The sequence below is a fragment of the Amblyraja radiata genome, chromosome 29, assembly GCF_010909765.2.
Source record: "Amblyraja radiata isolate CabotCenter1 chromosome 29, sAmbRad1.1.pri, whole genome shotgun sequence".
NCBI lineage: Eukaryota > Metazoa > Chordata > Chondrichthyes > Rajiformes > Rajidae > Amblyraja > Amblyraja radiata.
In genome coordinates, this window is record NC_045984.1 from 20,680,938 (window position 1) to 20,696,748 (window position 15,811).

Genomic DNA, 15,811 nt, shown 5'->3' on the forward strand with positions numbered 1-15,811 from the left:
CATATTTTAACTTTTCAGTTATGAATACCTGGTTTTACAGAGATTTAGAGGGATATGGGCCAAATGCGGGTAAAACGATGTAGCTTAGATGGGGCATCTTGGTCTGCATAGAGGAGTAGGGCCGAAGCGCCTCTTTCCAGATTTGGTTCGCTCTTTCAGTTTATAACATGGTTAGGCCGATTTCTTCAAGGCATTCTAAATTAAAACTAAATTTACCTTGCCACTAGCGGCCAATATTAATGATATTAGTGCTCCCCCGACCGGTTACCCCCGACCGGTTATGATAAAGTGCGTTGTCATATGCTGTTGCGTAAAGACAGCGCGCTTGTTCCTTGTTACACGCTTCTTGTGCATAAAGGCATTTTGACTCACAAACACGTCGGTGTTGGCCGCACTCCGCACTGTTCTCGGGACAGGGGGCGAAACAAATGTTCCACCGCGGTTATATTCGGAAAATGCGTCCTAGGTGAGAAACTTTCAAGTAGGTATTTGGATTTTGTTTATTTGTATTGGTTTTAGGTTATTATTGTCAGATACAGTGAAAACCCTACATTATATATGTTGGTAATTTTCAACACGTCTCATTACAGACAACAAAGTCAGTCCTTACACAATGCTGTGTAAACAAAATATGCTACATTAGCAAACATTCTGTATGCAGCACTGAATGTGAGTTTGTCATGGAGACACAAGGGACTGCAGATGCTGAAACCCTGAGCAAAAAAACAAAGTGCTGGTGGAACTCAGCGGGCCAGGCAGCATCTGTGGAGAGAAGGAATGGGTGACGTTTTGGGTCGAGACCCTTCTTTTAACCCAGCATCTGTGGAGGGAACGGACCGACGACGTTTCGGGTCGGGCTCCTTCTTCAGACGCCCCGACCCGAAACCTCGTCTGTCCATTCCCCCCACAGATGCTGCCTGACCTGTTGTGTTCATCCTGCACCTTGTGTTTCGCTCAGTATGTTGTCACCCACTGTGTATGATTTGTTTTTAAACACATTTGTGACAACGTCGAAAGAGTTTGTAAGTCACTTCAGTCCTCAAACGATAGCACTGGAATCCATCGTTGCTTTGAACTGGAGAGGAATAAAAGGTAATGCGATTGAGATGGGTTTAGGTGTGGTGGGTGGGAGGAGGAGGATGAGGATGAGGATGGAATCGACTGATTATCTTGGCGCTCTTTCTACCGTGAAAGTGTTGAAACATCATGTGTCAAATATTGATCTAACCAATTACTTAAAGAAGGCATCAAAATGTAAACCGCTTTCCACCCGCGAGGGAAATCACCATTCGACCTTCCTTGATGTTGTGCTGAGTTTGATCGACTTCCTGGAAGTCTGTTCGCACTACAAAGACAGGGCTACTTTTTTGACGTCATTCCGAAAAGCAGATCTTGAAACCCAGTCCGGCTGTAAATTGCCGAGAGGTGCAACATACGTTGTTAAAATAATTAAACCCATGTTGCATGGTCCCGGAGCTCGCTGGCCCTACGCTCACTATAATCCCCACGCATTGCGCTTAAATATGTTTATTGATCTGTACAGTTGCAGGTATTGAAAAATAGGCACTGCTGTTAAAAGCTTGCTATGGTGAGCATTTTCTTTTCTTGAGGCAACTGTTCAAAACCGCCTACAAACAAACTTTATTTCATATTGGCTTGAAGCCGATGAATTGCCAGCGGGGCTAGGCTGTAATCGCAGAAAGAAGGTACTTCTAGTGAAACAGAAACCTCTTGCACGACTTTTCGCTACCACAATATACACATTTCAGATAAGCCCTAACGTAATTGGATTTTTTAAATCTGGTTGGAACCAGAAGGATTAATTCAATCACAGCACCAATTTAAACTCCATTCTGTCGAAACTATATCATGGTTTTCTTTAAATGCTCTTTAATGCGACCCTTCTTCAGAGTCCGAACCCAGAAATGCTGCCTGACCTGTTGAGTTCCTCCAACAGTTTTTCATTATTTTAATGCTTTAGTTTCTCCAAACCTTCTCCTCTGAAATCAATTTGCAAATATACACCAACTATTCCTCAATCTTTGCCAAGCCTAATAATGGACAGTTTTGACAAACCAATGGACCATGAATGACTCCCTAATCTTCGCCAGATTGGACATGGACAGTTTTGACAAACCAATGGACCGTGAATGACTCTGGACTGTGCTGAACCCCATACGTTCTACCCAACCTGCCAACAAGCAATCACCCTTTCCCCACCCCTCTTATTAAATCGCCACTGTAATTGCTAGATAGACGCCTGATATTTCCACCAGATATTACTGAATAACCATCAGGGGGAAAAATCCCTGGTACTGGGCGGTGTGATCAACACTTCCTTAAGTAGCTCAGAAATCAAGCAGCAGCCCTGGGCCTTGGATGATCTGTATGGGATGCTCGGCGTTCATTTAAGTACCGTCTTGTTTCAAAGATCGAGACGCAAGGAACTGCAGATGCTGGAATCCTGAGCAAAATACAAAGTGCTGGAGGAACTCAGCGGGCCACGCAGCATCTGTGGAGGGAATAGACAGGAGACGTTTCGGGTATTCTGAAATGTCGTCCATCCATTCCCTTCACAGATGCTACCCGACCTACTGAATTCCTCCAGCACTTTGTGTTTTGTTTCTAAAATGGCCTGACAACATGAAATCCAGAGGCAACTACATACAATCTACTTTAGGACAACCTATTCAATTTGATCTCATTTGATTGTGACTAAATACTATATATCACAATGTCACATCCTCCCAAACGATGGAGCACAATTTTCATTTGTATTTAGTAAAAGATAACAGGAACATTTTGAGGGAAAAATGCACTTTTAATTCGGGTTTAATTGCCGAACAACTATTTTAACAATGCGACTTTGCGGATAATGAATCATCAGGGATTCTTACAATGGAAGAATTATTGCGTATTTTGCAGATTAGGTTTCGTGGAAAATAAGAGACTCGTGGGCTAGATTTTCCGCTACTGTACGTTATAGACTTGTGAAAGTTGCATGTAAATTTTGCCAGCGTAGGAAGTCGGCCCGCCTACCAGCGTGCCTTTGGGGCAAAGGCTGGAATTGTTGTTTTGGGCATATGTAATATCCACCTTTGAAAGAATGACACTGTCTTAAAAGTATGAAAATGTATACAAATAGCCAGATATATAATGCAATTGTACTTGTACTCTTCTGACCCCTAACGTCGCAAGTTATTATATCATCAAATTATTCTACATTTATGGTAAGTCACAGTACTATTTATGTTTATCGGCTAATATTGACAAGTCTCATTAATAGGTTTATATTGTTGCATGTGGTGAAAAGTAGTAATATCAAGAAAGAAAGAATGAATATGCAATGAACTATGTTAAATGTGATAAAATCCTAGTCTATGGAAAAGTGTAACAACCATTTTGACCAATGCTTTGAATTACAGTGACGTTGTGTTATATGTCAGAATTTATTAAGATGGAATGAAGAATATAACGTTTCTTTTATTTCATTACTTGACTTAAACTGTACATACGAACTTGCCTCTGGGTCACTGTGTGACAGCTTATTATTTGATATAAACCCTGGCCACAATTACAATGTTTCACAAATATATTTTAAATAATGTATAATAATTAGCAAGTTAAAGATAAACAATTATTAAATTATTAAAACAATATAATTAGAATTTAATATCACAGAAACATTTCCTATCTAAAAGTATTTGTGGTTGTTTCTGGGTCTTATTGTAAATATATTGTAAATAAACTGTAAATTAATGATTAAGGATTACTATTAAAATGTATGAGATTGCTTATAATTTTCCCTGTACTATAATCTGAAATGTGCACCTCTGCTGAGTTCACATCATTCTCTAAGAGAAATGGGGTGTACAAGGCAACAGTTACTTACTAAAATAAAAGATCTGTATGAATTTAGATGTTTGATAATAATAGTCTTCATATTGAAGTTCAACATCTTCATATATAAAACTAGCTTGTATTAAATTGCTCAGAACTATTTCAGGAAAAAAATGCTATTTTACTGTACTTGTTTAGTTCCTGAAAGTGACCCTATTGCCTTATCTAAATTCTGAATCAATATTTCATACCCAAATTTGGATTGTTTTCCCAAGAATGCTAACAGTTGAGGGGAGACCCAATAGAAGTGTATAAAATTCTGAGAGGTGGACAATCAGAACCATTTTCCCAAGACGGAAATGTCAAAGACTAGAGAGCGTAGCTTTAAGTAAGAGGGGCAAAGTTTAAAGAAGTTGTGTGGTGGCAGTTTTTTACATGGATGACTGGAACGTGCTGCCAGGGGTGGTAATGGAGGCAAATATTGTGGTATTTAGGAGGTGTTTCAATAGGTACATGGATATGCAGGGAATGAGAGGATATGGATCATGTACATGTGAGATTAGCTTATAAAGTCATAGAGTGATACTATGTGGAAACAGACCCTTTGGCCCTACTTGCCCACACTGGCCAACATATCCCAGCTACACTCGTCCCACCTGCTCGTGTTTGGTCCATATCCCTCCAAACCCGTCCCATTCATGCATCTGTACAAATATTTCTTAAATGTTGGGATAGTACCTGCCTCAACTACCTCCTCTGGCAGTATGTTTCATACATCCACCACCCTTTGTGTGAAAAAGTTACCTCTCAGATTCAAATTAAATCTTTTCCCCTTCACCTACTCTGGGCAAGAGACTCTGTGCATCTACCCGATCTATTCAAATCCATTTTGGTATTATGTTTGGCATGGATATTGTGGGTCAATGGACCTGTTCCTATGCTGTACTTTTCCATGATCTATATTCTTAAATTGCATTATATTGTTTACAGCAGAGAATTCAATGAAACACAGAGAAAATAGAGGCTGGATAATGAAAGAATATAATCTGCACATCCTTGGTTCCCTCTAGGTCTATAGAATGCAATTATAAAAATACATTATGTTGTAGACCTACCATAATTGCATTTAATAATGCATTTATTTAAGCAAGAATGCAATTACTCGCAATTTATGGAGTCATAATGCCATTGAATTTCTAAAACAATGGTGCCCAAAACTGTCATTGCCCTAATGTAACTGAGCTGAAATGCCAATATTTGTTGCACACAATATGCAGGACAGCCTAAAAAAGGGATTCACAATTTGAGATGAAATTGAATAGTCATTTGATAAAGAGGATACATTACAGAATGCAGATGCTGGATTCTTGAGCAAAACACAAAGAGCTAGAACTAGAGTACCTCAGCAGGGCTAGCAATTCGAAGAAGGGTTCCATCCAAATCTCGAACTATCCAGTCCCTCCATGTATGCTGCCTGACCTGCTTGAGTTACTCCAGTTATTTGATAACATATATTTCAGGGTTGGAGCCATCTGTCAAAGACTGGAACAAAATCTGTTGTTTTGGTTGTTGTTTGATTGAAACAGGCAAAATGAAGGAATAATACCAAATCATTTTAATACTTGATGTTTTCTAAAGGTTGTACATGACCTGGTTATTCTTCTCAGTAAAAAACAATTCCACATCTGCGTTCACTATGTAGACATAAGCAGTAGTTGTTCAGCTTTGGATACGATTACATAACCATTCTCTGATATTGCTACACTATATAAAAATTGCCATTACAAACTTTACAATTTTAATAATTCCTGAAGTTTACGGATATTTCAATTCTAGATACACAAGCCCATCTTCCCTGATCTGCATATAATCCCCTAAGGAAATATTACTATGACTAAAATTCAACTGAGACGTTTCAAGTTAAGTGATTAAACGATTGACAGATTAAATTGACAGATATGCCATGACAAACTTTTCAAAATTGGTTTCCTTTTACAAGAAAAATATTTTATGTCTTTTTAATCTCAGTTCAAAACTGTTTCAAAACTGTAAGACAACATTGGATAATCTATTAACCATCTTTAATTTACATCTGGTGGTGGGCAGAATTGTGTTCTCTTCTGGTTAAGTGCAGAGTTAATATAATCCTCTTCCGTTATGTGTTATGCACAGTGACATGCCCCAGAGCTTAGTTTGTAGAGAAAAGGTATTGTGAGTGTGGGTTTTCATCATGGAGAAACAAGATTTCTTAGAAGCAAGGGAAATAACTTTAGGTACAATCAAGGATTCATTGTTGTGTAGACACAAAATGCTGGAGTTGTGTACTCAGCGGGACTGGGCATCTCTGGAGGGAAAGAATGGGTGATCTTTCGGGTCGAGACCCTTCTTCAGACCAGAGTCACGGGAAAGGGAAACGAGAGATATAGACGTAGAGAGTATTGTCTTCACACTATCTTACTGACACCCGCGACTGTTCATGACCCGTCACTGATTCTCATTTCGGTCATTTCAACACGAGCACAAAGCGTAAAAAATTCGAAACTAGATAACGTGGGTAAACTGAGAATGAACCGTCTGCATTAAATTCTTCCTGCTTATACCGGTCTTTAACAGTGAATATTATTGATTTTCAAATCTTTAAATTTGTTCTTAGAAATGCGATCTCATGTTTGGTCGCCGAAACAATTTTGCGTAAAGATGGCAAGTGGGTGGGTGTTCGTTTCACTTTTTCAGTTTCTTTGAAAAATGTCTAGACACGGAGGTGGGATGCTAAATGTTGGACTCATCGCGGTTAATATAATTTTTTGGAACGTTTGTATTTGATTCTTCTAAACCTAACGCAACCTGGCATATTTTACTTAAATGTGCGTTGGTGCTTTGGGAAACTTTGGATCAGTTGGCGCGTTTGAGGTTACTGTCCATCGCAGTTAACAGTTGTTTTTTTATTATTTCTTCTTGCGTTAAAGCCTTCAATTTGCACCTGTTACGTGATCTAGTGACTTCGCAGGAAAATGCACAGGAATCGAGAAACGAATGAGGTAATCATAGACGAGAAGGAAATAAATTGGAGAGAGAGGCGGGGTGATGGTGTAGAAGGGGATGTGAAATAAAAATAAGGAAATTGTGACACAAGGAACTGAAGATGCTGGAATCTTCAACAAAAACACAAAACGCTGGAGTCACTTATCGGGTCAGGCAGCAAAAAGAAAAGATGTTATCGTATGTGAGAGAAGGGGAGAAATAAGAGAAACCCAAAACCGGACAGAATGGGGAAGAAAGAAAAGTGGATTTACGGTCCTGAAACCGGTGTTGATGGAAGAAAGAGTTCGGCAGCATTATTGATCTGCTAGTTATTTCATGTTATCGCATTAAGGAGACAATAAGACCAATATCTAATTCGAAACTATATGGTAATGAACAGTGTAAAAAAAAACGCTTCCGCGGAAGGGCACCCAGCAGCCCACATCTGATACCTGTGAAACTCCACCATTACGAGATCTCACGGCCCGGGCGGCTGCATTGCAATGCAAGTTACTCGAAATGTTTGCATAACAGTAGTTGTCATAACGAAATGTAGATTAGGTAAAGAAGCACGGAAGACCGCAGTCTCCTCTTAGCCAATCAAATACCATTGATTCCAGCTCATATAAAATAGATTGATATCCTGTGTGAAAAGGGGTCCTGACCAGTAACGTCTACTATCCACGTTCTCCCCCAGATGCCCCGGATCCGCTGAGTTATTCCAGTACTTTGCGTTTTTATTTATAAACCAGCATCTGCAGTTCCTTGTATCTCCAATATTATAATATTAATATTAAGCACTTCCAGTATTTTGAGTTGCACCACCTAACTTTGGTAACTTTGAGGGTATGAGACGTGAATTGGCCAAGATTGACTGGCAATTAATTCTAAAAGGGTTGATGGTGGATATGCAATGGAAGACATTTAAAGACTGCATGGATAAACTACAAAAATTGTTCATCCCAGTTTGGCAAAAGAATAAATCAGGGAAGGTAGTGCATCCGTGGATAACAAGGGAAATCAGGGATAGTATCAAAGCGAAGGATGATGCGTACAAATTAGCCAGAAAAAGCAGCATACCGGAGGACTGGGAGAAATTCAGAGACCAGCAGAGGAGGACAAAGGGCTTAATTAGGAAAGGAAAAATAGATTATGAAAGAAAACTGGCAGGGAACATAAAAACTGACTGCAAAAGTTTTTATAGATATGTGAAAAGAAAGAGATTAGTTAAAACAAATGTAGGTCCCTTGCAGTCAGAAACAGGTGAGTTGATCATGGGGAACAAGGATATGGCGGACCAATTTAATAACTACTTTGGTTCCGTCTTCACTAAGGAAGACATAAATAATCTGCCGGAAATAGCAGGGGACCGCGGGTCAAAGGAGTTGGAGGAATTGAGTGAGAACCAGGTTAGCCGGGAAGTGGTGTTGGGTAAATTGAATGGATTAAAGGCCGATAAATCCCCAGGGCCAGATAGGCTGCATCCCAGAGTACTTAAGGAAGTAGCTCCAGAAATAGTGGATGCATTAGTAATAATCTTTCAAAACTCTTTAGATTCTGGAGTAGTTCCTGAGGATTGGCGGGTAGCAAACGTAACCCCACTTTTTAAGAAGGGAGGGAGAGAGAAAACGGGGAATTACAGACCAGTTAGTCTAACATCGGTAGTGGGGAAACTGCTAGAGTCAGTTATTAAAGATGGGATAGCAGCACATTTGGAAAGTGGTGAAATCATTGGACAAAGTCAGCATGGATTTACAAAAGGTAAATCATGTCTGACGAATCTTATAGAATTTTTCGAGGATGTAACTAGTAGCGTGGATAGGGGAGAACCAGTGGATGTGGTGTATCTGGACTTCCAGAAGGCTTTCGACAAGGTCCCACATAAGAGATTAGTATACAAACTTAAAGCACACGGCATTGGGGGTTCAGTATTGATGTGGATAGAGAACTGGCTGGCAAACAGGAAGCAAAGAGTAGGAGTAAACGGGTCCTTTTCACAATGGCAGGCAGTGACTAGTGGGTTACCGCAAGGCTCAATGCTGGGACCCCAGCTATTTACAATATATATTAATGATCTGGATGAGGGAATTGAAGGCAATATCTCCAAGTTTGCGGATGACACTAAGCTGGGAGGCAGTGTTAGCTGTGAGGAGGATGCTAGGAGACTGCAAGGTGACTTGGATAGGCTGGGTGATTGGGCAAATGTTTGGCAGATGCAGTATAATGTGGATAAATGTGAGGTTATCCATTTTGGTGGCAAAAACAGGAAAGCAGACTATTATCTAAATGGTGGCCGACTAGGAAAAGGGGAGATGCAGCGAGACCTGGGTGTCATGGTACACCAGTCATTGAAAGTGGGCATGCAGGTGCAGCAGGCAGTGAATAAAGCGAATGGTATGTTAGCTTTCATAGCAAAAGGATTTGAGTATAGGAGCAGGGAGGTTCTACTGCAGTTGTACAGGGTCTTGGTGAGACCACACCTGGAGTATTGCGTACAGTTTTGGTCTCCAAATCTGAGGAAGGACATTATTGCCATAGAGGGAGTGCAGAGAAGGTTCACCAGACTGATTCCTGGGATGTCAGGACTGTCTTATGAAGAAAGACTGGATAGACTTGGTTTATACTCTCTAGAATTTAGGAGATTGAGAGGGGATCTTATAGAAACTTACAAAATTCTTAAGGGGTTGGACAGGCTAGATGCAGGAAGATTGCTCCCGATGTTGGGGAAGTCCAGGACAAGGGGTCACAACTTAAGGATAAGGGGGAAATCCTTTAAAACCGAGATGAGAATAACTTTTTTCACACAGAGAGTGGTGAATCTCTGGAACTCTCTGCCACAGAGGGTAGTCGAGGCCAGTTCATTGGCTATATTTAAGTTAGACGTGGCCCTTGTGGCTAAGGGGATCAGAGGGTATGGAGAGAAGGCAGGTACAGGATACTGAGTTGGATGATCAGCCATGATCATATTGAATGGCGGTGCAGGCTCGAAGGGCCGAATGGCCTACTCCTGCACCTAATTTCTATGTTTCTATATAAGGAGTTGTCTGCATTTATTTAAATTCTGCTTTAACGACATTAATAATGCTGATGTGCTTTTTTTTAATAGCAGATTTGATAAACTAGTTTGCTGTCACGTTGGTGAGGGCCCGGGAGAGGCGTGAAAGGAGCGGGAGCGCGCGCCGCCAGCCAGCCCGGGGTGCACGTGCACGGCGCGGGCTTGAGGCCCAGCAGCGCGCGGACGAGGCGCATTCGAGGCGGGTCGTTGGGCGATCGACGAGGGGCGGTAGCCGCCTTCCTTCTCGGTGAGACGGGCGAGGGGCGAGCGGAGGGAAAGGCCCAGGCCCAGGCCGAAGCCTCGGGCACCCGGTCCAGGTATGCTGTCGGCCTTCGACGTCAAGGTGGACGTGGAGCCGCCCAGCCCGAAGCACGATAGCTTCAGGAGCCGGTTAAACTCCCGCAGGAAGAGAGAGTTCATGCCCGAGGAGAGGAAGGACGAGTCGTACTGGGAAAAGCGGCGGAAAAACAACGAGGCCGCCAAACGGTCGCGGGAGAAGCGGCGCTTCCACGACTTGGTGCTGGAGAGGAAGATGCTGGCGCTGAGCGACGAGAACGCCTACCTCAGGGCCGAGCTGCTCACGCTGAAGGCCCGGCACGGCCTCATCACTTCCTCAGCTTATGCCCAAGAGGCACAAATCCTGGACAGCTACATGCAGAAGCATCTGGCAAGGCAGAGAAGCATGGAGATGGATGCGCCTATTTTGGAAGTGGATTCCCTCCCATTCATCCGAGATGGCATCTGCAACAGCCATATGATATGCGCCCCAGGGAGACTTTCCGTTGAATCTATGTCCCAACATGTAGAAGATAGTCCATTTCCCAAAGCCTATGCTATCCCTACCTCAATTGGACTACAGAAGCAACATCCTCCAGAAAGCTCCGCTGATAAGCCGACTATGCACAATATTCCCTTGAATCAATTCATATATTCCAGATACCCCTGCTCATTCAATGAAACATATGCCTGCTACAAACCATCAAGTGTTTTCACAACTGCAATAGAAGTGAACAGTAAAAGCAGCAAGAGAGAATCAGAAGATGATGCTGATGATGAACAAGAGGTTCCTAAGATGCATCATTTTTCTTCTTTCAAGGACTGCAGATTTGAATGCCCAACAGTCATGAAATCAAATTGTTCTGCCCTTCCTCACAAACTGAGAATTAAGGTAAAACCGATGCTGGCAAAAGAAGAAAAGGATGGTCCAGAATTTGATCTTGAAATGTCCTGGAAGAGACAGACTCCACTCGAAAATACCAGGAATATTTCAATGACAGAGGTCAAAGACATTGATGTGAGTTTGTGTGATGGTGTTTGTGAATGCAAAGCAGCATTTAAACCTGTTACTTTATTGCCCATTTGTCATTCCGTTTAATTGAGGCTTTTATTATTTGTGACCATGAATTGTTTGTTTATTGCTCATAAATTCTTTATTTTGTGTTTTGCTTGGAAATTTTACATTAAGGGGGAGAGTAAACTTAACTTGTACATCAAGTTGGAACTTTTAAACTTTTGATAATGCCATTGAAATTGAATTAATCATATTTTGGGAATATTTAGTGTTGGAGAGAAAGAATGATCTACCAAGTTGTGACTTTTATGTACTTATGAAAAATCCCCAAAAGATGCTTTTTTAATGTCACAGGATGATTTTATCAGATTGCTTTGATAGCAATGTTTTAAGTGCAATGTATTTGTGTGAATTAAATGGAAATACATTTATATTATTAAAATTTGGTTTTGGATGAAAAACAACGAATAATTAACGAATAACAATGAAATGAAATATGAACATACTGCAGAACAGCACTGCACAGGAATAGGCCTTCAGCCCACAATATCCATGAAGAACATGATGTTGTTAAACTAATCTCATATGCCTGCATCTCCATGAGCTTATTTAAAAGTATCTTAAGCGTCAGTATTATATCTGCCCCCACCACCACCCGTGCAACGTTTTCCAGGCACCCACCTCTCACTGTATTAAAAACAATTGCCCCACACATCTACTGTAAACTTCCCCTCTCATCTTAGCCTTGCTCTGAAGTCTTTTACAATTCCACCATGGGAAAAAGGGTTCTGATTATCTACCCTATCTATGTTTAGTTCAGTTTTGAGATACAATGCGGAAACTGGCTCTTCGGCCCAGCGAGTCCCAATCGATCAGCGATCCTCACACATTAACACTATCCTGCACACAAGGGACAATTTACACATACACCAAGCTAATTAACCTACGTACCTGTACGCCTTTGTAGTGTGGGAGGAAACGGAAGATCTCGGAGAAAATCCAGGCGATCACAGGGAGAACGTACAAACTCTGTACAGACAGCACCTGTTGTCGGGATCGAACCCGGGTCCCTGCTCTGGGCCGTGCCACTGTGCCGCCCGATAATTTTTATGCCTCGTAATTTTATGTACTTCGATCAGGTCTCTCCTCAACTTCTGATGTTCCAGAGAAAACAAGCCGTTTGTCCAACCTCTCCTCATAGCTAATATCGTCTAATCCAGGCAGCAATCTGGTAAAACAGTGGTTCAAACAGCATCGCTGGAGAAAGGGAATAGGTGATGTTTCAGGTCGAGACCCTTCTTTAGACTGAAGAAGTCTAAAACGTCACCCTATTCCTTTTCTCCAGAGATGTTGTCTGGCCCGCTGAGTTAATCCAGGTTTTTGTGTCTATCTTTGGTTTAAACAGCATCTGCAGTTCCTTTCTACAGCATTCTGGTAAACCTCTTCCGCACTATCTCCAAAGCCTCCACGTTCTGCGGCGACCAGAACTGCACACGATAATCCAAAGGTGGCCGAACCAAAGTCCTACAAAGTTGTTAGAAGACTTCCTGACTGTTGTTCTCAATGCCTTGACTGATGAAGTCAAGCATACTATATGCTTTCTTTACCATTCTATCTACTTGTGTTACCACTTTCAGGGATGTCTGGTCCCGAAGATCCACTTCGCATCAGTGCTGACATTAACTATATACTTTCTCTCTACATTCGACCGCCCAAAGTAATACACCTCACTTGCTCACTAAACTCATTGCATTTCGATGCTTTAATCATGCTATCCTCCGCTGATTTACCTCCAGTAATCTACCTGTTTTGTGTTATTTCCAATCAGATGTTAAACTTTTAAAATCATGGTAATTTATTTAATACTTTATTAAATCAATTAATATATTCCAGATATTACCATTCATTTAATTCATAATATAATGTTGATGTCTTTCCAAGTATTTTTATTGGGAAGGAAAAATGCTCACTGGATAGATCCAAGTCTGTTTGGCTTTTGGAATCTAAAGTATGAATAACTCTCTGAGTGTGTAAATTGTAGCAGTAGTGCAGTTTCACTGATGTAAATAGCTCTTTGTTCTTCACCTGCTATCACTGACTTTACTGTATGAGTGTACATAGGAAACGACCGACAATTTGAATCTCAGAGGCATCAAAATCTAGATACAGCTCTCTCAGGTTCTTAACATACCTTAATTAAGATATAGGTAGTAGTTATAAAGCCGAGCTTCTGTTTCCATCCATTAATATTTTCAGACTTCTGGATTTTGAACCCTGCGAGGCTAAGCAGCAACTCGCAGAGACCTTCTCATATCTATCCCTTACTCATGATCCCATCAACAAACACCATGCCACAGACCATCACAGATCTCATTACTCCGGCAATTTCCCTTCCACATTTGATAGTTACTCAATCCTGTACTGCCTTTTTCTAGCTCCCATCTATAATCCACAATTAGGACTACCCTGGTCGGCCATTCTTTCACCGAGCTCTTGCCCCACTGAACACATCTCCTCATACCTCAATTCTATCTTGCCCACTCCCACCATCCTTCTTAGCCAGAACTCCTCACACGCTCTGCCATTTCAACAACTTCAAAATTCCTAGGCACCCACTGGCTCATTTTTACCATAAACTTCTTTTAATTCCCTTCACTTTAAATATATACCAGTTTGTTAATAATATAACTGAACATATTTTGGATATCTATAAAACACATTAAGATTGAATTCCTTTATATGACTAGTTCCCAGGTTCTGCAGAATGTGTTTTTTTGCCACATTTCTTTTGTTTGCTACTATTTACATTTTTTAGCGCATTTGAAGTTGTGAAATCATGCGTGATGTATTTTGAGCTGTAACTCAGTTCCAATAAGATATTTGATGGAGCGGGCATTCTTATTTATTTGTAACAAAACAGAAGGAAGTTATTTTATCCATCAAGGCCATTCAATTTCCAAGCAGAACAATTCCTTTTCCTCTCTTGCAACCCTAACTGACAGGTGCATGTAGAATTGGAGAAGCAGCAACATTTTTAGATACTTTTGTTCCATATTTCTAAAATCTTTGTTAAAACAAAAAAAAAATCAAACCTGGATTTAAATTTAGCAATTGACTGAGCGGAAATTGGCAATTGTGGAGGAATGGTGAAAGTATGTGCTGTGTGCAGTGCACTTCACACAAAATGGTGATTTACAGGAAGAATATCCTTAGTTTGTATAATTTTTCTTTATAATTATATCTCGATTCCCACTGCCTTTATTAAATCTAAGTTGAATTCTTTTTTCACAGTAATTTCCCACTGAGTTGTGATGTTCAGAACTACTCTCAGCATTGCTGGTTTAATCATGACTTTTTTAACCTATAGTTAGCTTTCTAAGTATAAAATCAACTTTCTGTGGGCCTTTATGAATATGTGTTTCTGTATCTCCTTGACATTGTTCATTGATGAGTCTCTTTGGACCGCCAGTATTTTCTGCTAATTAGAAATTATCTTCTTTTCTCCACTTTAGCATAATGAATTATTTAAATTTATTTACACTGGGAAAATTTGTGTCAAATACCATTCAGCAGTTTTATCCATTAATATCTTGTAATCATGTAATTATCGCTTTAAAATTTGTAAAACAATATTTTCAGCCATCATTAAACGGTGTTACTGTATCTTGGAAAAGAGCATATTTTTGAAGAACTACATTTGATAATAGTGTCAAAAATTGAAGAGAAATTTAAGAAGTACTAGACCAAGTGGGACCTGTTGGGCCCCATTCCCCCAACACAATATTCCACCACTCACACTTTTTATGTAAATGAGATTCGGGTTCCCATTGTGATGTAATTGTGAATGGAAGAATTTGATTAAAACGGAGTTTTTTGAAAATCGCGATTTTTTAATGTAAATGAGATTCGGGATCCTATTGTGATGTCATTATGATGCTGAACACGGCAGATGGGCAGGGCAAGTGGAAAAGTCGTTTGAAAAGTGATTTTTGTAAAGTTTAAAATCTCAATAACTTGTAAAATATACCATCAATCTGAACCAAATTAGTGGTCTGGATTAATAATCCCGGGATAAAATATGTAATCTATCAACAACATAATTCTGCACCAATAGATATTAAAAGCCTAATCCTTTTAGTTCATTGAAGACATCTTTACATTCATGAATCTCATTTCTACCAACTTGTTTGGATATTTTGCTGTTTGTGTTTTGCTGCAAGCATAATTTTACTGCCTTAGGGAAAATTAATGTACAGAACACCATATATCCACACATGGGTTACTAAACTATTTACTTGCCAGTTAAAATCCGTGACAAAAATTGATGGTGAATATCACCGAGTCAGAGAGACCAAGTGCATGGTAACAGACCATTTGGATCAACGGGTCCATGCTGACCATGATTTTCACCTGCATTTGGCCCATATCCCTCGAAACCTTTCCTACCCAAGCGCCTGTCCAAAATGTTGTTATTGTCCCTGTCTCAACTACTTCATCTGGCAGCACGTTCCATGTATGTACTCCTTGCTTAGAACAAGCTGCCTCTCGAGTTACTCTTATATCATTTCACTCTCTCCTTAAGCCTGTGCCATCTAGTTCTTGAT

General features: G+C 40.4%; 1 protein-coding gene and 1 long non-coding RNA gene across 2 annotated transcripts; both read left to right on the top strand.

Annotated features, from left to right (window-relative positions):
* Positions 1–384: 384 nt before the first annotated feature.
* On the top strand, positions 385–10,035 carry LOC116989445. Its single transcript, XR_004416247.1, has 3 exons — positions 385–485; positions 6,807–6,878; positions 9,968–10,035. It is a non-coding gene; the product is annotated as an uncharacterized LOC116989445 (long non-coding RNA).
* Positions 10,036–10,128: 93 nt separating this feature from the next.
* LOC116989444 (nuclear factor interleukin-3-regulated protein-like) lies at positions 10,129–11,973 on the top strand. Its single transcript, XM_033046824.1, has one exon. It carries the CDS (start codon positions 10,236–10,238, stop codon positions 11,289–11,291), a length of 1,056 nt encoding a protein of 351 aa, XP_032902715.1. The 5' UTR covers positions 10,129–10,235; the 3' UTR covers positions 11,292–11,973.
* The last annotated feature ends 3,838 nt before the right edge of the window (positions 11,974–15,811 follow it).

Bases quoted from the DNA above. Each gene is read 5' to 3' on its own strand.
- LOC116989444 (XM_033046824.1), top strand. From the start codon at position 10,236: ATGCTGTCGGCCTTCGACGTCAAGGTGGACGTGGAGCCGCCCAGCCCG.